The 22,907-nt window shown below is 43.9% G+C and overlaps 1 protein-coding gene across 2 annotated transcripts in view; it reads left to right on the top strand.

Moving 5' to 3' along the window:
* Positions 1-22,907, top strand: part of LOC126190873 (vacuolar protein sorting-associated protein 52 homolog) — a 130,173-nt gene that overhangs the window by 8,649 nt on the left and 98,617 nt on the right. The window contains exons 1-2 of one of the 2 annotated variants that reach the window (XM_049931473.1): positions 11,204-11,338; positions 16,145-16,218. Coding sequence is in view for 1 of the 2 variants with exons in the window: in XM_049931472.1 (XP_049787429.1) it covers positions 11,102-11,338 (237 nt within the window). In the remaining variant the exon portion in view is untranslated. Of the gene's footprint in view, positions 1-11,089; positions 11,339-16,144; positions 16,219-22,907 lie in introns of those variants that run through there. The other variant, XM_049931472.1, reaches the window with a different exon arrangement.

The following is a 22,907-nucleotide window of genomic DNA, read 5'->3' as shown; positions in this document are numbered from 1 at the left end:
CCTGAGTCAATACAAGGCTCCGGGAGTAGACAACATTCCATTACAACTACTGACAGCCTTGGGAGAGCCAGTCCTGACAAAACTCTACCAACTGGTGAGCAAGATGTATGAGACAATTGAAATGCCCGCAGACTTCAAGAAGAATATAATAATTCCAATCCCAAAGAAAGCAGGTGTCGACAGATGTGAAAATTACCGAACTATCAGTTTAATAAGTGACAGCTGCAAAATACTAACACGAATTCCTTACAGACGAATGGAAAAACTTGTAGAAACCGACCTCGGGGAAGATCAGTTTGGATTCTGTAGAAATATTGGAACACGTTAGGCAATACTGACCTTACGACTTATCTTAGAAGAAAGATTAAGGAAAGGCAAACCTACGTTTCTAGCATTTGTAGACTTAGAGAAAGCTTTTGACAATGTTGACTGGAATACTCTCTTTCAAATTCTAAAGGTGGCAAGGGTAAAATACAGGGAGCGAAAGGCTATTTAGAATTTGTACAGAAACCAGATGGCAGTTATAAGAGTTGAGGGGCATGAAAGGGAAGCAGTGGTTGGGAAGGGAGTGAGACAGGGTTGTAGCCTCTCTCCGATGTTATTCAATCTATATAATGAGCAAGCAGTAAAGGAAACAAAAGAAAAATTCAGAGTAGGTATTAAAAGCCATGGAGATGAAATAAAAACTTTTATTGACTGATGACATTGTAATTCTGTCAGAGACAGCAAAGGACTTGGAAGAGCAGTTGAACGGAATGGATAGTGTCTTGAAAGGAGGATATAAGATGAACATCAATAAAAGCAAAACGAGAATAATGGAATGTAGTCGAATTAAGTCAGGTGATGCTGAGGGAATTAGATTAGGAAATGAGACATTTAAAGTAGTAAAGGAGTTTTGCTATTTAGGGAGCAAAATAACTGATGATGGTCGAAGTAGAGAGGATATAAAATATAGACTGGCAATGGCAAGGAAAGCGTTTCTGAAGAAGAGAAATTTGTTAACATCGAGTATAGATTTAAGTGTCAGGAAGTCGTTTCTGAAAGTATTTGTATGGAGTGTAGCCATATATGGAAGTGAAACATGGACGATAAACAGTGTGGACAAAAAGAGAAATGTGATGCTACAGAAAAATGCTGAAGATTAGATGGGTAGATCACATAACTAATGAGGAGGTATTGAATAGAATTGGGGAGAAGAGGAGTTTGTGGCACAACTTGACAAGAAGAAGGGATTGGTTGGTAGGACATGTTCTGAGGCATCAAGGGATAACAAATTTAGCGTTGGAGGGCAGTGTGGAGGGTAAAAATCTTAGAGGGAGACCAAGAGATGAATACACTAAGCAGATTCAGAAGGATGTAGGTTGCAGTAGGTACTGGGAGATGAAGAAGCTTGCACAGGATAGAGTAGCATGGAGAGCTGCATCAAACCAGTCTCACCCCCCTGCGGGTTCGGGGGTTAGAATAGGCCCGCGGTATTCCTGCCTGTCGTATGAGGCGACTAAAAGGAGTCTCACATGTTTTGGCCTTTTGTGATGGTCCCCTCTCGGGTTTGACCTCCATCTTTCTAAATTATTCCGAAGAGCGAGCCAATTGGGGAAGGGCGCCTTACATGGTGCACTGTATCCGTCGTGCAATTAGACCTTCAGCCGGCTTTCACGTCGTTGCAATGGTGTCCCGCTCGTTTTCGATCTTTAGGGCGGGGATACGTCCCTGGGTGCGATTACCACGCTGCCCTCTGCAGTGTTTCTTTTAACTGCGACGACGACCTTGGATAGTTTTGCACCTAAGATCCAGCACGGTAGCCAGTCCGTTGTGGTGGGGCCGCCATGTACCCTCTTGGTTGTAGCCCCCTGACAACACAGGGATCGCTCTACTGATGCCTGCGCCGTTAACTCCCCATGTATGCCAAGGAGTAGATGCCTATCCTCCTGGGGTATCAGGACTCCTGGCAACGGCCATCCTGCCAGGTGGCCTTTGCTGTGGCTGGGTGGCGCCCGTGGGGAGGGCCCTTGGTCGGAGTAGGTGGCATCAGGGCGGATGACCCGCAATGAAGTGTGGTACATCATCTCTCGCTGGCGGCCAGCCGCCAGCAGTCTCTAAGCGTTCTCGGGCTCAATTTAATGCTCAGAAGTACGATCTGAAAACGTTCCCCTCCCTGGCCACGCCGTGGGAAGAGCGTAAGTCCCAGGATGGAGGTAACAGTTATTCGCCCCGATTCTTAGTTTGCACGAGAGCTGATGGGGAGTCTTTTCTCTCCACAAAGCCTCAGTTCTTCGTCGAGCATTTAGAGGACAAGTTTGGGGAGGTGGAGGGCTTGTCTAAAATGCGCTCTGGCTCCGTACTGATACAAACGGCATCCTCCGCCCAGTCACGCAGGTTACTTGCTTGTGACAAGTTGGGGGATGTTAACGTTACTATTACTCCACATAAGAGTTTAAATATGGTCCAGGGTGTTATTTTCCATAGGGACCTCCTTTTGCAGTCTGATGACGAGCTGCGCGCCAACTTAGAACGTAGAGGTGTTCATTTCGTCCGGCGCGTTCATCGGGGTCCGAGGGACAATCAGGTTGCTACCGGTGCCTTCATCTTGGCCTTCGAGGGTGATACGTTACCGGAAAAGGTCAAGGTGATGGTCTACCAATGTGACGTCAAGCCCTATATCCCTCCCCCGATGCGGTGCTTCAAGTGCTGGAAGTTCGGCCATATGTCTTCCCGCTGCACTTCCAGCCTCACATGTCGAGATTGCGGACGCCCATCTCATCCCGATACTCCATGTGCCCCGCCTCCCATCTGCGTCAACTGCGGGGAGCACCATTCACCTTGCTCGCCAGACTGCAGAATATTCCAGAAAGAGCGCAAAATCATGGAATATAAGACCCTGGACCGACTGACTTATACTGAGGCCAAACGGAAATACGACCGATTACATCCAGTGCGAATGACAACTTCCTACGCCGCTGCTACAACACCTGTGCTAGCCCCATCAGTTTCGCGCCTTCCGGCCGGATCGACGAGTGGTACAACTCCTCCTGCCCCCTTGCCAGTGGGGGGCTCTACCCACCGGGTTGCTCCTGTGCCACCTACCTCAGGAGCAACACCATCCCCCCCATCGGGGACGTCGGTCCCCGCTTCTAAGCCGGAGAAGTGTCCAACTTCTTCGGCTTCTCACGCTCGCAAGGGGTCCCTTGGGTCCCTCCCTTCCCAGGTTTCCACCGGCGGGAAGGCTGACGATAGACAGTGGCGTAAGTGCCCACAATCTGCAGGTCGAAGGGCTTCCCGATCCTCCTCAGTCCCGGAGACTGAATCGGTGAAGCCCTCCCAGCCAGTTAAACCCAAGGAGCAGCGTGAGAAATCAAAGAAGAGCAGCTCTAAGCCCAAGGAACGCGCGGTGGTAGCCACCCCATCGCTACCTTCTAGCTTTGCGTCTGAGGACGAGGTGGAGATTCTGGCGTCCGCTGAGGACCTCGATCTCGCCGGTCCCTCAGACGCCGTGAATAGCAATAGCACTAGCACGGGTGCTCAATCGGAGGCAGCAGGTGACCCAGCGGCGTAATCTGCCGTCCCAGTCCCGGCACGCCTTTCTCAGCCATGGACAAAACCATCCTCCAGTGGAACTGCAGCGGTTTCTTCCACCATCTAGCTGAGCTCCGCCAACTTATCAGCCTTCACCCTTTCCTCTGCATTGCTCTGCAGGAAACTTGGTTTCCAGCAATGCGCACCCCCGCCCTCCGTGGCTATCGGGGTTATTATAAGAACCGAGCAGCTTATGAAAGGGTGTCTGGTGGCATCTGCATCTATGTCCTTAACTCTCTTCACAGCGAGTCTGTCCCTCTACAAACAGCTTTAGAGGCTGTCGCTGTTAGGGTGTGGACGCCGCAGGCTCTTACCGTCTGCAGTCTTTACCTTCCACCGGAGGGTGATGTCGCGCAGCATGTCCTGGCTGCGCTGATAGCCCAATTGCCGCCACCTTTCTTATTACTGGGCGACTTTAACGCCCATAACCCTCTGTGGGGTGGGTCAGTGGCAACAGGTCGAGGCGCCACCGTTGAGCATTTATTGTCGCAGCTCGATCTCTCGATTTTGAATGATGGTGCCTCCACACACTTCAGTGTGGCGCATGGCACCTACTCCGCCATTGACCTTTCAATCTGTAGCCCTAGCCTCTTACCATCTGTCCACTGGAGTGTGCATGACGACCTGTGTGGTAGTGACCACTTTCCGATTTTTCTGTCACTACCACAGCGTCACTCTTCTGGGCGCCCTAGCAGATGGGCTATGAATAAGGCTGACTGGGACTTGTTCTCCTCCACTGCCGCTATTGAGCCTCTCTCAACTGACGCCATTGATGCGGTGGTTACATCGGCCACCGCCGGCATCGTCACTGCCGCCGAGTCTGCCATTCCCCGTTCTTCTGGGTCCCCTCGGCGGAGGGCTGTGCCTTGGTGGTCGCCTGAGATCGCTGAAGCGATTAAAGATCGCCGGCGGGCGCTCCAGCGTCACAAGCGACATCCCTCCATGGACCACCTTATCGCCTTCAAACGGCTGCGTGCGCGGGCCCGCCTCCTTATCCGCCAAGGCAAGAAGGAGTGCTGGGAGCGGTATGTGTCCACCATTGGACTCCATGTCACTCCATCGCAGGTCTGGGCCAAGATTCGACGGGTCTTCGGCTATTGGACCCCTGCCAGCGTCCCTGCGCTCTCACTGAATGGAGCAGTTTGTACTGACTCCGACGTCATTGCAAACCGCTTAGCAGAGCATTTTGCTATGAGTTCCGCTTCTGCGAATTACCCCCAGGCCTTCCGCTCCATTAAAGAGCGGATGGAACGTCGGAGCCTTTCTTTTCGCACCAACGCTTCTGAACCCTACAACGCTCCATTCATTGAGTGGGAATTTCAGAGTGCCCTTGCTGCTTGCCCTGATACCGCTCCCGGGCCCGATCGCATCCACTGTCAGATGCTGAAACACCTTTCAGTGGACTGCAAGCGACGCCTCCTCGACCTTTACAACCGTCTCTGGGTCGAGGGTGAGTTTCCGTCGCAATGGCGGGAAAGTATTGTCATTCCCATTTTGAAACCTGGAACGAACCCTCTGGAGGTGGACAGCTACCGTCCCATTAGTCTCACCAACGTTCTTTGCAAGTTGCTTGAACGGATGGTGAGCCGGCGCTTAAATTGGGTGCTGGAGTCTCGGGGCCTTCTGGCTCCGTCTCAGGGTGGGTTCCGTAAAGGCCGCTCCGCCACCGACAATCTGGTGAGCCTTGAGTCGGCCATCCGTACAGCCTTTGCCCGCCGTCAGCACCTGGTCGCTGTCTTTTTCGACATGCGGAAGGCGTACGATACGACATGGCGTCATCACATCCTTTCTACGCTTCATGGATGTGGTCTTCGGGGCCCTCTGCCGATCTTTATCAGAAATTTTCTGTCGTATCGTACCTTCCGCGTGCAAGTCGCAGCCTCGTATAGTTCCTCCCTCGTCCAGGAGAACGGGGTACCCCAGGGCTCTGTCCTCAGTGTCTGCCTGTTTTTAATTGCAATAAACGGTCTCGCTGTGGCAGTAGGAAATTCTGTCTCCACTTCCCTGTATGCTGACGACTTCTGTCTTTACTATAGTTCTATTAGCATTGCAGCAACTGAACGTCAGCTACAGGGCACAATCCGCAAGGCGCAGTCTTGGGCTGTAGCGCGTTATGCATTTCTGCCGGCGCCGAACGGTCCATCCTGAGCCGCGGCTTTACCTTGCCGACGAACTTCTTGCTGTGGTGGAGACCCACAGGTTTTTGGGTGTCCTTTTTGATGCCCGGTTGACTTGGCTGCCTCATATCCGGCAGCTTAAACAAGCGTGTTGGCGGCATCTCAACGCCCTGCGTTGTTTGAGCCACACCCGCTGGGGCGCCGACCGATCTACCCTGTTGCGGCTCTACCAGGCGTTAATCCAGTCTCGCCTGGATTATGGGTGCCTAGCTTATGGCTCAGCATCCCCATCTGCGTTGCGGGTGCTGGACCCAATTCTCCACAGTGGGATACACCTTGCCACTGGTGCTTTCCGCACCAGCCCTGTGGACAGCGTCCTAGTGGAGGCAGGTGTACCTCCACTGCGATTCCGACGCCAACGTTTGCTGGCCGCTTATGCTGCCCATGTTTTTAGCTTGCCCGGGCATCCAAATTATCGTGTCCTGTTCCCGCAGTCAGTCGTCCATCTGCCAGACCGTCGGCCCCGGTCGGGTTGTCCGATCGCCGTACGCATCAAGGAACTTCTCTGCGGGCTTGGGTTTTTCCCAGTTCCACCTCCTTTCCGGGCGCCTCTGCGTACACCCCCGTGGTGTGTTCCTCGCCCTTGCCTTCGGCTCGACTTGGCACAGGGCTCGTAGGACTCGGTCCCTCCAGAGGCCTTCTGCCGCCGCTTTTATTCCATCCTGGCCACGTATCAGGGCTCTGGACTTGTTTACACCGACGGTTCGATGGTTGCTGGTCGTGTCGGGTATGCGCTAACTCTAGGGGACCATTCTGAACAACGGTCCTTGGCGGCTGGCTGCAGCGTTTACACTGCTGAGCTAGTCGCCATCTTTCGTGCCCTAGAGTATATCCGCTCCTGCTCAGGTGAGTCCTTTGTTATCTGTAGCGATTCCCTGAGCGGTTTACGAGCTCTCGACCAGTGTTTTCCTCGTTCTCGTCTGGTGATGGCTATCCATGAGTCCCTGCATACTCTTGCGCGTTGCAGCCGCTCTGTGGTCTTTGTGTGGACCCCCGGTCATGTTGGTATCCCGGGCAATGAACATGTTGACCGCCTGGCGAAAGAGGCCACGAGTAAACAGTCTCTGGACGTTGGCCTCCCAGAGACTGATTTGCGGGCAGTCCTCCGCCGAAAAGTTTTTGCGCTTTGGGACGCTGAATGGCGCAATCGGATCATGCCCAATAAACTCCGTGCCATCAAGGAGACGACGACTGTGTGGCGGTCATCCCTGCGAGCCAACCGCAGGGACTCTGTCGTCCTTTGTCGGCTCCGCATTGGCCACTCCCACCTGACACACAGTTATTTACTGCGCCGGGAGGACCCTCCTGTATGTCGCTGCGGGGCGGCTTTGACAGTGGCCCACATTTTGTTGGCCTGATCCCTTTTAGCTGTGGTCAGGCAGACATTTGCGCTGCCTGATACGCTCCCTGCCCTCTTATGTGATGACCCTGGTATGGCTGACTTAGTTTTCCGTTTTATTCGGGCAGGGGGTTTTTATTATTTACTCTGAGTGTTTGTTCTGTTCTTTTGTGTTGATTCTGGCCATTGGCCTACGATTTTACGCTGAGTTTTTAATGTGTTCTCGGTGGTTGGCTTTTCCTTTTTATCTCTATGGTCGGCCAACCACTGTCACACTCTGTGTGATTTTAATTTGTTTCGTCTGATCTCTGTAGGAGTATTTCTTGTCCTGTGTCGTCTGACGTCTTTCCTGTTGTTCGTTTTTTATTCTCTTTGGGTGGTTTTACTTTTTTTTTTGGAAAAAGGGACCGATGACCGTTGCAGTCTGGTCCCTTTACTCCCCCCCAAACCAACCAACCAAACCAGTCTCAGGACTGAAGACAACAACAACAACAACAACAACAACAACAACAACATGAAAAAGTCTTTCAAACTCTGTTTAAAATTTGCTTTATCAGAAACCAATTTTTTAATGGCTGCTAGCAATTTATTGAAAATGCGTGTTCCTGAATGTTGGACCCCGTTTTGGACCAAGGTAAGTGATTTTAGGTCTTTATGTAGATTGTTTTTATTCCTAGTATTGATACTACATGTTGACCTATTGGCTGGAAATAGAGACATATTACTTGCAACAAATTTCATTAAGGAATAGATAAACTGAGAAACTTTGTTTAGAATACCAAGTTCCTTGAACAGGTTTCTACACGATGATCTTGAATTTACACCACAAATGGGTCTTATTACATGCTTTTGCTCGGTTTGACGAGTTACCCCAGAATATGATCCCAAGTGACACAATAGTATGAAAATAAGCTAAGTATGCAGGTTTTTTATATTTATATTTCCTGCATCTGACATAATCCTCACTGCAAAGATGGACTTTTTTAGGCGCTTCAGATTCTGTGCTATACCCTTCCCAACTGAATTTATTATCGAGTTGGAATCACAGGAACTTAACACTGTCAGCCTCTTTGCTCTGCATGTCTTTGTACATTATACACATGCTGGAACAAAATCCCTTACAGGTTCTGATTTGTGTATAGTGGGTCTTTCCTAAGTTTAATGACAGTGAACTAGCTTTAATCTGTTTGTTAATGCCAGTGAGAATTTGATCAGCAGCCGTTTCTAAATTTGTACTTGATTTGTTATTTAATGCAATGTTTGTATCGTCTGCAAATGAAACAAACTTACATCTGGCGATGTAACATACAAGACGTCATTAATGTACATAAGTAAAAGGAAAGACCTAAGATGGAACGCTGAGGAACACCACACGTAATTAATTCCCAAACAGATGATTACTGATTGCATACTCCTTAGGTATTTCGCAATGAAACACTATTTCCTGTTAGATAGGTAAGACTCAGACCATTTTGTAGCACTTCTGATGAGATCATAATATTCTAATTTACTTAAGAGAATGCTGCGATTCACACAGTCAAAGGTTTTTGATGGGTCACAGAAAATGCCAGTAGCATCTAATTTGTTATCTAACGAATTAAGTTCATTCTCGCTGTACATGTAAATAGCCTTCTCTATACTGGAACCCTTAAGAAAGCCAAACTCTGGCTTGGACAGTACATTATTTGCAGTCAGATGCTTAAGGACTGTGGCTTCAACAGCTGCCACCCGTTCCGTACCAAGAAGTCCCTTCTGTACGACTGAAGAAGGGACTTCTTGGTACGTGACTGCCTCTACCTCCCCCTTGCCATCCGTTTTCATCGTATCTGCAGTGACAAGGGGTCGCTCTCGAAATATACCAAGGGTCTCAAGGAGGCCTTCATAGAGTGTAACTATCCTCCCGAGCTTGTACAAAAACAAATTTCCAGTCTCCCACCAGCTCCCAAAGTCTCACTGTGCGACCACAGAGGAGCATTCCCCTCGTAACTCAGTACCACCCAGGACTGGAGCAACTGAATTACATACTCCGCTATGGTTTGGACTACTTCTCGTCATGCCCTGAAATGAGAAATATCCTGCTCACTATCCATCCCACCCCTCCCACAGTGGTATTCCACTGTCCGCCAAACCTACACAATATATTCGTCCATCCCTGCACAACCCCTGCTCCCAGTCCCTTCCCTCATGTCTCATATACTGGTCACAAAACATCACCTATCCCATCAAAGGCAGGGCTACCTGTGAAATCAGTCATGTAATCTACAAGCTAAGCTGCAACCACTGTGCTGCTTTCTGTGTGGGCATGACAACCAACAAGATGTCTGTCCGTATGAATGACCACCGACAAACTGTTGCTGAGCCCGCTGCCCAAAACAATATCCTTCATTTCAATGACTGCTTCACAGCCTGTGCCATGTGGATCCTTCCCACCAACACCAGCTTTTCTGAATTATTCAGGTGGGAACTCTCCCTGCAGTATATCCTAAATTTCCCGTAACCCTACGTTAGTCATTTTTCTCAACCATCCAGCCCCTTTCCTGTTCCCATGCCAGCTCTACACAGCCTTTATTCCACCAACACACCCAGTCTTTTTACTTCTCTCCTTTTCTACCCCCCCCCCCCCCCCCCCACAACTCTCCCTCGCCCTTCGTCTAACCTCCCGACTGCACCTAGCTGCCCTACCCTCTCTCCACCTCATCCTTGTGCGCTCCTCAGCAGTACTTCACTGTCCCCCACCCCTACTCTTCTATCCCTCCACTTCCCTCCCTCTGCCTCCCCCTTGCCCCCCACCCCCTGTTGGCTATTTTCGACAAAGGCCTTGTTGGCCGAAAGCTAATTTTGTGACAGTCTTTTTATTGTGCCTATCTGCGACTTAGCATTTCTGCTACAGGGTGAGTAGCAACTTTCCTTTTCATTGAAACCAGTCATGTGATTTACAAGCTAAGCTGCAACCTCTGTGCTGCATTCTATGTAGGCATGACAACCAACAAGCTGTCTGTCCATATGAATGGCCACCATCAAATTGTGGCCAAGAAACAAGTGGACCACCCTGTTGCTGAACACGCTGCCAAACATGATATCCCTCATCTTAATGACTGCTTCACAGCCTGTGCCATATGGATCCTTCCCACCAACACCAGCTTTTCTGAATTGTGCAGCTACATCCTACGTTCCTGTAACCCTCCTGGCCTCAACTTTCGTTAGTCACTGTCCTCACCCATCCAGCCCCCTCCCTGTTCCCATTCCAGCACTACACAGCTGTCATTTCACCGCCACACCCAGTCTTTTAATTTCTTTTATTTCTCTCCTTTCCGCTACTTACCCCCTCCCCCCTCCGCACCTTCTCTCTTGCGTCCGTCTAAACTGCAACACTTGACTGTCCGCCACTACCATACTATCCCTCCCCCTCCCCCACCCCAGTCTCCTCCTTACCCCCACCCAGTCGCCACTCCCATCGTGCACTGGTGCTGCAGTTTGCAGTGTGGTCTCAGCTCTGTGTGTGTGTGTGTGTGTGTGTGTGTGTGTGTGTGTGTGTGTGTACTGCTGACAAAGGCCTTAATGGCCGAAAGCTTTGTGTGAATCTTTTTATTGTGCCTATCGCAACTCAGCATCTCCACTATATGGTGAGTAACAACTTTCCTTCTCTCGTATTTACTCTTCAGTTTATTTGGCTTTTGTCCATCCAGTAATTGTCTTCTGCTATTCTAAAATACAAAATCTCATTAGTTAATTCTACAGGTACCTTGCTAATTTGCACTCCTTTCCTCCCAGCATGTTGATTATATATTATATTGAGAACTTGAGGCTTTTGTCATTTTTGGGTATCGGTACTGGTCACAGACAAACACCACACTGAAAATTTCATTGGACATTCATCTAGTCTGTTATTTATACCTTTCATTTTTGGTTATATGTTATTGGATTTTACTGTAGTTATCTGAACTAAGAGAAGGGCTGATGATTTCATAATTACTTAATAGGTTTAAAATTTTGTTTTTAGAGTTTGATCAAGATGGTTGAAGCTGGACTGATGTTTGAAGATAATTTGGATGACCATCTTGAACAAAATCTCCAGGCAGATGTTGTTCAAGAAGTGCTCAAAACTGGAACTGACCTCCGCCAATATTCAAAACAGATTGAAAGGAAGTTGAAAGACGCTGAAAACAAATCAATTCAGGATTATATAAAAGAGAGTCAGAACATTGCTAGTCTTCATAATCAAATATCAGCATGTGATAATATATTAGAGGTAAGTCCACTTTGCTGTATCCTGCAACTAATACTACAAAAATACATGAATGTGGTGACATGCTGACAAGAATTAAGTTACGTTTAGTCATATGGATAAAAAGGAATATTCAGTATGGGTTGTTTGTTGGCTTTGACCAGTGACATAGGAAACATGTGACAAATGCCATAAACAACATGGCAACTGTAACATGATATCAGTAGTGATTTTTTATTTTTATTCCCCCTCTCTCAAGTGGTCTAAGCTACAGATCAGTCTGTCACCACAACCATTTGACGTCACAGCAGCCATTAACATTATATGAGTGGTCAAAGTTGATGATTCGTATCAAATATTCCTCTTGACCCAGTCATGTTTGTATGGGGCAGTCATGGCCAAACTATAGTGTTAAGAAACCTGTGGCAACATAATATAGTGGAATATCTATGTTGTTACAATGAATTTCATCAAAGTGCACAAATTATAGAGAAACCCACACGACATATTTATTTAAAATGTTTGCAAATAATAAGTAACAATCGGAGTAGTGCGAGGTTGTCCATAAAATAAATTTGTTCACTGTTACATAGAATGGGCATTATGACTCAGTGCTTGCAATAACTGACTGAAAGACTGGGTTGGGAAGATAATTTTGTAGAAAGTGTTTCCATGCAAACATTTATCCCATGAAAAAAGCTCAAAATGCTCACCTAGTATGAAAATCATAACACATATTGCCTCAGTTTTGGGTACTCCTCTTGAAAATTGGTTATAAATTTGAAAACTCTTAATGTTTTGACCTACAGGATTCAGAGACTTGAATTCGTTTGAGTATATCATGAGTTAATACACTGCTCTGCAAACCTTAAGAATGAGATAGATAAAGTAACACAACATATTAACAACTTGGTAGAAATGAATGAAAGGACAAGATAGATAAAGTAATGAAACATATTAACAACTCAATGGAAAAGAATGAAAGTGCAGGAATATGTTGCCAGAGATATCCCAGTTAGGCATGGAAAAGCAGGCATCACTTGGTGTGAAGGTAGTGTGACTATAGCACCAGATGGGACTGCTCCCAACACAAGGCTGTTGAAGAAATGGGAAAAGACAATGTGTGTCAGCGAGCAGTTACAATGCACTGTGGTGGTGGTCTTTACAACATAACTTGGAGGCAACATTTGGATATCTTCATGTGAGGAAGGATCAATAGGAAAATGGAAAAAGGATGAAGTGTGATGACTGTAGCCCAAGAGCATAGTTACACATGTGTGGCGAGCATTCAGAACTTCAGGTACTGCTCCCCAAAGAAGACGAGGTAGTCGATCAGGGTCAAATACAGGAGCAGATGACCACTACGTTGTTCAAACCAGAGGGTGCAGTTAACAGGACTGCAATGCACACAATCTCATGCTTCACAGTAGACAGCAACTGCATGGGGGTGGTCTCTTTGCCGGACAACTGCTATGTTGTGTTCTGTTGACACCTGCACAGTTGGTCACACTATTTACAACAGTGCCAAGAGCATAAGGGACAGGTCTATGAGATGAGATGTGGGGTCACTTGTGTTTCTCAGATGAAAGCAGAATAACTCTGAGTAGCGATTCTGGATACACACTCATATGGCAAGAGGTGGATCCAGGAATGTTGTCAAACATGAGTTTTCTTTTGTGGTCCAGGTGTTGTGCTGCAGGGAGGCATAATGTTGCATGGGCTTACTGACCTCAAAATCTTTGAACACTTGACTCTTAATGGTCGATGCTATTGTGGTACTATACTCCTTCCCCATGTGTATCTTTTCAAGGGTACATTCAGCCCTGACCTTTTTTTTGGGGGGGGGGGGGGGGTAACAGTGTGTGACCTTGTTGAATGGCCCATATGGAGAAGCTCTTGGAACTAGAGGATATTTGGCGAATGAGTTGGCCTGCCAGTCCCCCCGACTTAAATCCCATTGAGCATGTGTGGGATGCTTTGGGGAGACATATTGCAGCAAGTCCATCCACATGCACTAACGACCACCCAGCAGTCGTAAACCACACTGGTAGGGGAATGAAACTCCCTTCCACACAAAATTCTTCTGAACTTTGTTGCTAGCTTGGGAGCATGTTGCAGAGCATGCGTTGCTGTCCATGGTGATCACACATATTATTAAGAACTATGTCACATCTCGTGTAGTGGCTAAGAGATCATCGTGAAGTACAGAGAGTTCTGTGTGATTATTATCTTTGAATAAAAGTTTTATTTCTGTTTGTCTCTGTGTGTGTTTATTTCACTTACCTTCCGTACTATACCACACAAATTCTTTCTACGTACGGTCCATGTCTCATCGATCCATGTTACTTGGCCTTGACACATCATCCAAAAGTTGTTTTGTCATTAAGTTGTGCACAGCAGTGTAGTTTACATAAAGCATGTAACTTTCATCATTAAAAGCTCATCAAATAACTGTGAAGAAATGTGTGTTATTCTGGGTGTTACCAGAACTATTCAGAGCATGAATCAAGTACTGTAAAAAAAGTTCAACAGCTGTAGTGGGAATCATGATACACAGTGTGAACTGAAACAAAATTAATTGTTAGGAAATCAAAGGTAGTATCAAAAAATACAGTAAATAGTTCGAGTGGAGATAATGATACAGTACATACTTTTGAATATGTGTACTTTGCGGTAGACAATTGAAAAGGATTTGATGAGAACAACTTATATTTATACGTTCCAGACTAAGTCAGTAAAGTACGTTAGTTGTGATGGATCCTTGCATAAACCCAAGTTGTGTGCTAATATCTCAAATCCACACCTGACACGACATATCAAATCCACACCTAACACGACATCAGGGATGTGATCATGGGGCTTTGAAGGGCTAAGCCCATCTACACAACTAGTCCAAGCCACTTTAACATATATGGCAGAGAGTACCATTCATGAATGGCATATGGCATGTGGGGAAATTCAGAAAGCCTCCACATCAGCACAAGTTTCTCTATTTTACTATCACATTACAAAAAACAAGCATTAACATGCAACAGTGGCACCCAATGTTTGCTTAACAAAAGCGAATGGAAAAAAGAAACTATTAAGTCTGGATGATGATGCGACTGTGAAAAGCAGTTATATTTGGGTCAAGTGGGATTTGCAGTACTAATGGTATTGGCGGCTGTGATGTCTCTTCTTGGTATACATTTTGAATTGCGTCTCTTTGTAGCACCATTTATTATCATATTTTCATTGGTCTTAAGAAAAATTTCATTACCTTTTTAATTTTTGCTCTGTATGAGTCTGCTTCTACAGTTCAGTGGTCAGTGGATCTGGCTGCTATGTAGAGGGCCCGTGTTCACTCCATGTTACTGGCAAGTATTTTTTGTCGATGAGAGGACTGGCAAAGGATGCATTCAGCCTCCTGAGGTAAATTGAGGAGTTACTTAAATGAAAACTAGCAGCTCCAAGGTCAAGAAAGCTAACAGTGGCTGGGAGAACGCTGTACTGACCCCACGACACGTCCAGTGGTGCCATTGGCAGAGGATGACACAGCAGTTATTCAGTGCAGAGCTTTGCTTGCAATAACTTTGGATGTATATGATAAACAAAACACTCTCTCTCCTGTTTCAAGAGCAATTATTTATTTGATTTATCAATCTTTTTTTCTTTTCATTTTTATTTAAGTTACTTATTTTTGTTTAATTTGTAACTTTTTTGTGGTCCACAGTACAGCTGTAATGCAAAGTTCTTCTTGTTGTAACCATTGAAATTTACTTCATAGCTTGAGGCTATTTTCTGAAACTAGCTATGACTTATTTACGATAAAACATTTTTAGTTCATATCTTTCAAAGAAATATTTCTCTTATTTATATATCATCAGAACTAATTTGAAATGTTGTTTTCTGTACATTGTAAATTCTTGTAATCAAAACTGTTTGTGATATTTGTGTTTCTAAATCTTGTGACTATGTAGTTTATATCGTTTGTCACATCACTGGTCAAAGCCAGTGATTAGTGTTGTAATTTTCTCTTAATCCATTCATCTGAAAAGCAAACTCTTTTCATGTTAAATTAATTTTGTTTTATGTCGAAAAAAAATTAAATTAGAGGACTTACTATTTTGTATTAACTGATTTATTGTGTAAAGCATTTTCATGTTGAACATCTTTCACTGTCTGCTGAACAATGAGAGTCCTATAACAGCCTTTTGTGGCGCATACTGCTTACAGATTTGATCATTTATCTCATTTAAGAATGATTTTTTCAATTCTGTTTGCTAGGAGATCATTAATCCATTCACAGAGTTGACTCAATATTGTGTTAGCTTGTGTTTTGTTCACTAGGCTAAAGCGCACAACTACATCAAACGCCTTTCATAAAACTAGGAACATGACTTCAAGCTGGGTGCTTCTACCTACTCTTTTCTGGATATTGTGTACAAGCTCTTTGCGGAACATTTGATGATTTTGTGATGACTTCCATGCTTTCTTTATTTCTTCGTTTATTGTCCTCGGTGTTGACATACTGGCTGAAAAAATAGGGGTTGGAACTGCAACTACTGTCTGCTGTAAATGATGTAGCCGACAGAAGCACAGTTGCATTTCACAGTCTTTTACTTTCATTGTTCACAACCCCCCAACAGTTATATATGGCCAGTGCACTATTGTTTAACTTTCAATAAGCCTCATTAATAGTTTGCAGGCAAACATCCACTTACTGCTAAAATAGTTTACTGATGAACATTTACGAGCAGTATAAACCTAACCACAAAGTTCAAACAAATGGCCTAATTGTGTAGCACTTATTTCACTGTTAATTTGATGCATTGTTGTTGTTCTTACCAGCACAGGTTCCGTGTCTGAAACTCGGCCGTGGACTGACTGACTCGGGGCCAAAAATCGGGTCCTCACAATAATAGGTGCTGAAACTTCACATTGTTCAAAGTTTAATTTACAGAAATTATAATTAAAACTTAACTCGTTGTTGTTGTTGTTGTTGTGGTCTTCAGTCCAGAGACTGGTTTGATGCAGCTCTCCGTGCTACTCTATCCTTTGCAAGCTTCTTCATCTCCCAGTACGTACTGCAACCTACATCCTTCTGAATCTGTTTAGTGTATTCATCTCTTGGTCTCCCTATAAGATTTTTACCCTCCATGCTGTCCTCCAATGCTAAATTGGTGATCCCTTGATGTCTCAGAATATGCCCTACCAACCGCTCCCTTCTTCTAGTCCAGTTGTGCCACAAATTTCTCTTCTCTCCAATTCTATTTAGTACCTCCTCATTAGTTATGTGATCTACCCATCTAATTGTCAGCATTTTTCTGTAGCACCACATTTCAAAAGCTTCTACTCTCTTCTTGTCTAAACTAATTATCGTCCACATTTCACTTCCATACATGGCTACACTCCATACAAATACTTTCAGTAACAACTTCCAGACACTTAAATCTATACTCGATGTTAACAAATTTCTCTTTGTCAGAAATGCTTTCCTTGCCATTGCCAGTCTACATTTTATATCCTTTCTACTTCGACCATCATCAGTTATTTTGCTCCCCAAATAGCAAAACTCCTTCACTACTTAAATGTCTCATTTCTAATCTAATTCCCTCAGCATCTCCTCATTTAATTCAACTACATTCCATTATCCTCGTTTTGCTTTTGTTAACATTCATCTTATATCCTCCTTTCAAGACACTATTCATTCTGCTCAACTGCTCTTCAAAGTCATTTGCTGTCTTTGACAGAATTACAATGTCATCGGCGAACCTCAAAGTTTTTATTTCGTCTCCATGGATTTTAATTCCTACTCTGAATTTTTTCTTTTGTTTCCTTTACTGCTTGCTCAATATACGGATTGAAGAACATCGGGGAGAGGCTACAACCCTGTCTCACTCCCTTCCCAACCACTGCTTCCCTTTCATGCCCCTCGACTCCTATAACTGTCATCTGGTTTCTGTACAAATTGTAAATAGCCTTTCACTCCCTGTATTTAACCCTTGCCACCCCCAGTCAACATTGTCAAAAGCTTTCTCTAAGTCTACAAATGCTAGAAATGTAGGTTTGCCTTTCCTTAATCTGTTTTCTAAGATAAGTCGTAGGTTCAGTATTGCCTCACGTGTTCCAGCATTTCTACGCAATCCAAACTGATCTTCCCCAAGGTCGGCTTCTACCAGTTTTTCCATTCGTCCGCAAAGAATTCGTGTTAGTATTTTGCAGGTGTGACTTATTAAACTGATAGTTTGGTAATTTTCACATCTGTCAACACCTGCTTTCTTTGGGATTGGAATTCTTATATTCTTCTTGAAGTCTGAGGGTATTTCGCCTGTCTCATACATCTTGCTCACTAGATGGTAGAGTTTTGTAAGGACTAGCTCTCCCAAGGCTGTCAGTAGTTCTAATGGAATGTTGTCTACTCCTGGAGCTTTGTTGCGACTCAGGTCTTTCAGAGCTCTGTCAAACTCTTCACGCAGTATCATAATCTCCCATTTCTTCTTCATCTACATCCTCTTCCATTTCCATAATATTGTCCTCAAGAACATCGCCATTGTATAGACCCTCTATATATTCCTTCCACCTTTCTGCTTTCCCTTCTTTGCTTAGAACTGGGTTTCCATCTGAGGTCTTGATATTCATGCAAGTGGTTCTCTTTTCTCCAAAGGTCTCTTTAATTTTCCTGTAGGCAGTATCTATCTTACCCCTAGTGAGATGTGCCTCTACATCCTTAAATTTGTCCTCTAGCCATCCCTGCTTAGCCATTTTGAACTTCCTGTCGATCTCATTTTTGAGACGTTTGTATTCCTTTTTGCCTGCTTCATTTACTGCATTTTTATATTTTCTCCTTTCATCAATTAAATGCAATATTTCTTCTGTTACCCAAGGATTTCTACCAGCCCTTGTCTTTTTACCTACTTGATCCTCTGCTGCCTTCACTACTTCATCCCTCAAAGCTACCCATTCTTCTTCTACTGTATTTCTTTCCCCCATTCCTGTCAATTGTTCCCTTATGCTCTCCCTGAAACTCTGTACAACCTCTGGTTCTTTCAGTTTATCCAGGTTCCCATCTCCTCAAATTCCCACCTTTTTGCAGTTTCTTCAGTTTTAATCTACAGTTCATAACCAATAAATTGTGGTCAGAGTCCACATCTGCCCCTGGAAATGTCTTACAATTTAAAATCTGGTTCCTGAATCTCTGTCTTACCATTATGTAATCTATCTGAGACCTTCCAGTATCTTCAGGCTCTTGAACCAAATGTTACGTATGATTAAGTGATGCTCTGTGTAAAATTCTACCAGGTATCTTCCTCTTTCATTTCTTACTCGCATTCCATGTTCACCTACTACGTTTCCTTCTCTTCCTTTTCCTACTATCGAGTCTTTCTCTCCCTTCACTATCTGAATAATTTCTTTTATCTCATCATACATTTCATCAATCTCTTCATTATCTGCGGAGCTAGTTAGCATATAAACTTGTACTACTGTGGTAGGCGATGGCTTCGTATCTATCGTGGCCACAATAATGCGTTCACTATGTCAACAAAAGCAAAACGAGGATAATGGAATGTAGTCAAATTAAGTCGGGTGATGCTGAGGGAATTAGATTAGGAAATGAGACACTTAAAGTAGTAAAGGAGTTTTGCTATTTAGGGAGTAAAATAACTGATGATGGTCGAAGTAGAGAGGATATAAAATGTAGACTGGCAATGGCAAGGAAAGCGTTTCTCAAGAAGAGAAATTTGTTAACATCGAATATAGATTTAGGTGTCAGGAAGTCGTTTCTGAAAGTATTTGTATGGAGTGTAGCCATGTATGGAAGTGAGACATGGACGATAACTAGTTTGGACAAGAAGAGAATAGAAGCTTTCGAAATGTGGTGCTACAGAAGAATGCTGAAGATAAGGTGGGTAGATCACGTAACTAATGAGGAGGTATTGAATAGGATTGGGGAGAAGAGAAGTTTGTGGCACAACTTGACTAGAAGAAGGGATCGGTTGGTAGGACATGTTCTGAGGCATCGAGGGATCACAAATTTAGCTTTGGAGGGCAGCGTTGAGGGTAAAAATCGTAGAGGGAGACCAAGAGATCAATACACTAAGCAGATTCAGAAGGATGTAGGTTGCAGTAGGTACTGGGAGATGAAGAGGCTTGCACAGGATAGAGTAGCATGGAGAGCTGCATCAAACCAGTCTCAGGACTGAAGACCACAACAACAAAATGTTGTTTGTAGTAGTTTACGCGCATTCCTATTTTCCTGTTCATTATTAAACCTTCTACATTACCCCTATTTGATTTTTTATTTATAACCCTGTATTCACCTGACCAGAAGTCTTGTTCCTCCTGCCACCGAACTTCACTAATTCCCACTATATCTAACTTTAACCTATCCATTTCCCTTTTAAAATTTCTAACCTACCTGCCTGATTAAGGGATCTGATATTCCACGCTCCGATTAGTAGAACACCAGTTTTCTTTCTCCTGGTAACTACGTCCTCCTGAGTAGTCCCCACCTGGAGATCCAAATGGGGGACTATTTTACCTCCGGAATATTTTACCCAAGAGGACACCGTCATCATTTAACCATACAGTAAAGCTGCATGCCCTCGGGAAAAATTATGGCTGTAGTTTCCCCTTGCTTTCAGCCATTCTCAGTGCCAGCACAGCAAGGCTGTCTTGGTTAGTGTTACAAGGCCAAATCAGTCAATCACCCAGACTGTTGCCCCTGAAACTGCTGAAAAGGCTGCTGCCCCTCTTGAGGAACCACACATTTGTCTGGCCTCTCAACAGATACCCCTCGATTTTGGTTGCACATATGGTACGGCTATCTGTATCGCTGAGGCACGCAAGCCTCCCCACCAACAGCAAGGTGCATGGTTCATGGGGGGGACTTAATTCATTAAATTAACTGAATACATCGAAAAGACTCCGTCTTTTTAACAGTTTCTTCTATTACAAGGGTTAGGCCAAATTATTTGTTTAAATAACGAAATTAATAAATATAAGTATGCGAACAATACTTTGGACAAAACTGTTAGTTACTTTGCAATCAAGAGCCGGAATTGCTAGCATGTTTTCGAATAGAGCCAAATACATCCTTTACAAATACTATTAGTTGTTCCTCCGAATGTTTATAATTAGTACAGAATTTATATTTGTTTATAAATCAACAATAGGGTTTGTTACAAAACAATTACTTATTTCACCATATAACAAAAGATACCACCTAGGAATAGTCTAAATAAATTATAAAATCAATTACATACCTAAAACTTGGCACAAAATTAAATCTGGTGTTATACTCTTTAAAACTGAGGGCAAATCTTTCTCTTATGAAAATGCAGATTATATTCGTGTATGTAAATGGTAATTATTCAGAAATGAAAAAAATGAATTTTAAGAAGGCAGATAGCAAAACAAGAGGAGAAGTAAAAATATCCTAGCTTGCTTTGTCACAATTTCTTTAGGGGTGAATATTAGCTACCAAAAATGATTATTTGGTAATAAGAAATGTATTTCATAAGACTATGACAGATAGCTGTGAGTGGTATAAGCCTTTAGTTATGCACATCTGATATTGACAGATCTTGAAATGACCCGCATCTTTTCTCACCTCACTCAGAACACACAATGGGGCCAGTAGCCCACAATAAAGTAATTCACAAGGTGAAGCAAATTCTTTTATGCCCTGTGTGTGTAGAATTGAACAGGTGTTCCACCAGATTTAATGACTTATTATCTGTTGAGCCATCTTCATTGGTTTTCTTTTCTGTGTTCACTTATCTCAACATCTGTCATTTTGGTGTTCATGCAATGATTGAAAAGAGGAATGGCATTATGATCGGAAACAGTTAATTGGTTGTTTGCATCGTCCTCTGTTTCAGCAGTAGTTTCATCACTGAGCTCCTGGACTGATGTCTTTGACCTGTTTACTGAGTTAACATAAAATGCAAACTTCTTAAGACTTATCACCAGATCAGTAAAAAGACTTTCACTTTTGGATTCATGAAAGTTTGCATATGATACTCTACTTATGTTCATTTTTGCTTTGTTTAAATCTGTAATGAAGTAGCCTATTTTATACTTCTGGCATTGTAACTCAGCTGGTGAACCACAATAGATCTTTCCCATATCTAATAAACTTGCTTGGCATGTTGTACAACACTTGGGAATTTTAGTCATAGGTACACCACATTATCAATGAAAGAGAGAACTGTATGTTGCTGACTGCTCTGAAATCTTTCTCTATCTTTCTTAACATTCAATTTAACCCATTCAGTAACTGACAATACAACAGCATTAGAGTAACTGATTTCTTCTTCTACACTAACTTAATTGCAAAGTTTTGATCTGTTTGTTATCAGGAGATCAAAGAAGTTGCCTTCACGAGTCGGTTATCTTAGTAATTGCTGAATGTACTTAATACATTGTGCTGCAAGGGCACCTCAAACATCACTGAGACTGCAGGATGTGGAATGAAGGAGGTTAGCTTCGTTTCTAGTTAAAGACTAACAGCGAAAATGTGCAGAGGCATCCAGGCAGTGGTCATGATGTGTTTAAGTGGAGAAATATGCTTCACAAATTGAAACCTGATGGTACCATCTACATTTAACTGTCGTACAACTCCCAGATAATACTGATTCTCATGGATCATGTTGATACGACTCATTGGTAACTGAAGGAAGCTGGATTGTGTGTGTAGAGAGATTGTCCAAAAGATGTCCTCCCCCCCTCCCTCCCCCAAGACTCAGAGAATATATTTTCAGTCTCCTTATCGTAAGTAATAAACCACTATTTTGTTTCATAAAAGAATGGTCTTCTCTTCATATGTGTAGACCCGTGGGAATTCAGTTTGACCCACGTTATGTTTATACCTTTATGCAAGCTGGCTGGTTTTATATACAGGCATGAATATCATTCGAGAGAGTTGACATGCGTCATTCTATGTATGGTACCCTCAGTGCTGAGCAGTATTATTATACCATGTAGCATGTAATGTGGAAGACTGAACATTATGTGAAATGATTTGTACAAAATAACTCATCTGCCCATGGCAGTAAATGTTACGGCCAAGTTTTCTGAGTAGGCTGAAATGAAGCTGATCTGTTATGCAGATACGTATGACTTAAATCCCATCATTAACATGTGGATGAGGTGGAGCAGCTCATAAGGTATGTTATCTCCTGTAAAAATCACTGAACCTCTTGGATTTTTACATGGTGCTGTTGGGAGATGTTAGTGCTGAATAGGGTCTATTTAACTAATCTGGATACATTAGTGGCAGATCAGTTGTGTGATGTAGCTTGTACTTTTGATGCTTGGACAAGATTACTGCCCAAAGTCCAAACCAGTAAGCATGGTGTAATAATACCAACTAGTACAAAATATGTTACTCTAGAATTCTTTGTAGTATTCATTTGATGGCAGTTATGTAGATATGGTGTGTAATCAAAGAAAAAACTAATTTCCCGTAGTTGCATCTAATGCCAGTCCTCCTCATAACCTCAGTGCTTATGTCGACCCTGTGAGGGAGGCAGACAAGTACATGTACTTAATGCAGTGATGTGCGGGATGTTCTCCACCTTGTGCAGTAATGTAGTGTTTTCCTTGTGGC

Source organism: Schistocerca cancellata, chromosome 6, assembly GCF_023864275.1.
Source record: "Schistocerca cancellata isolate TAMUIC-IGC-003103 chromosome 6, iqSchCanc2.1, whole genome shotgun sequence".
Classification (NCBI taxonomy): Eukaryota; Metazoa; Arthropoda; class Insecta; order Orthoptera; family Acrididae; genus Schistocerca; species Schistocerca cancellata.
This window is presented reverse-complemented; position numbering and strand designations above follow the sequence as displayed.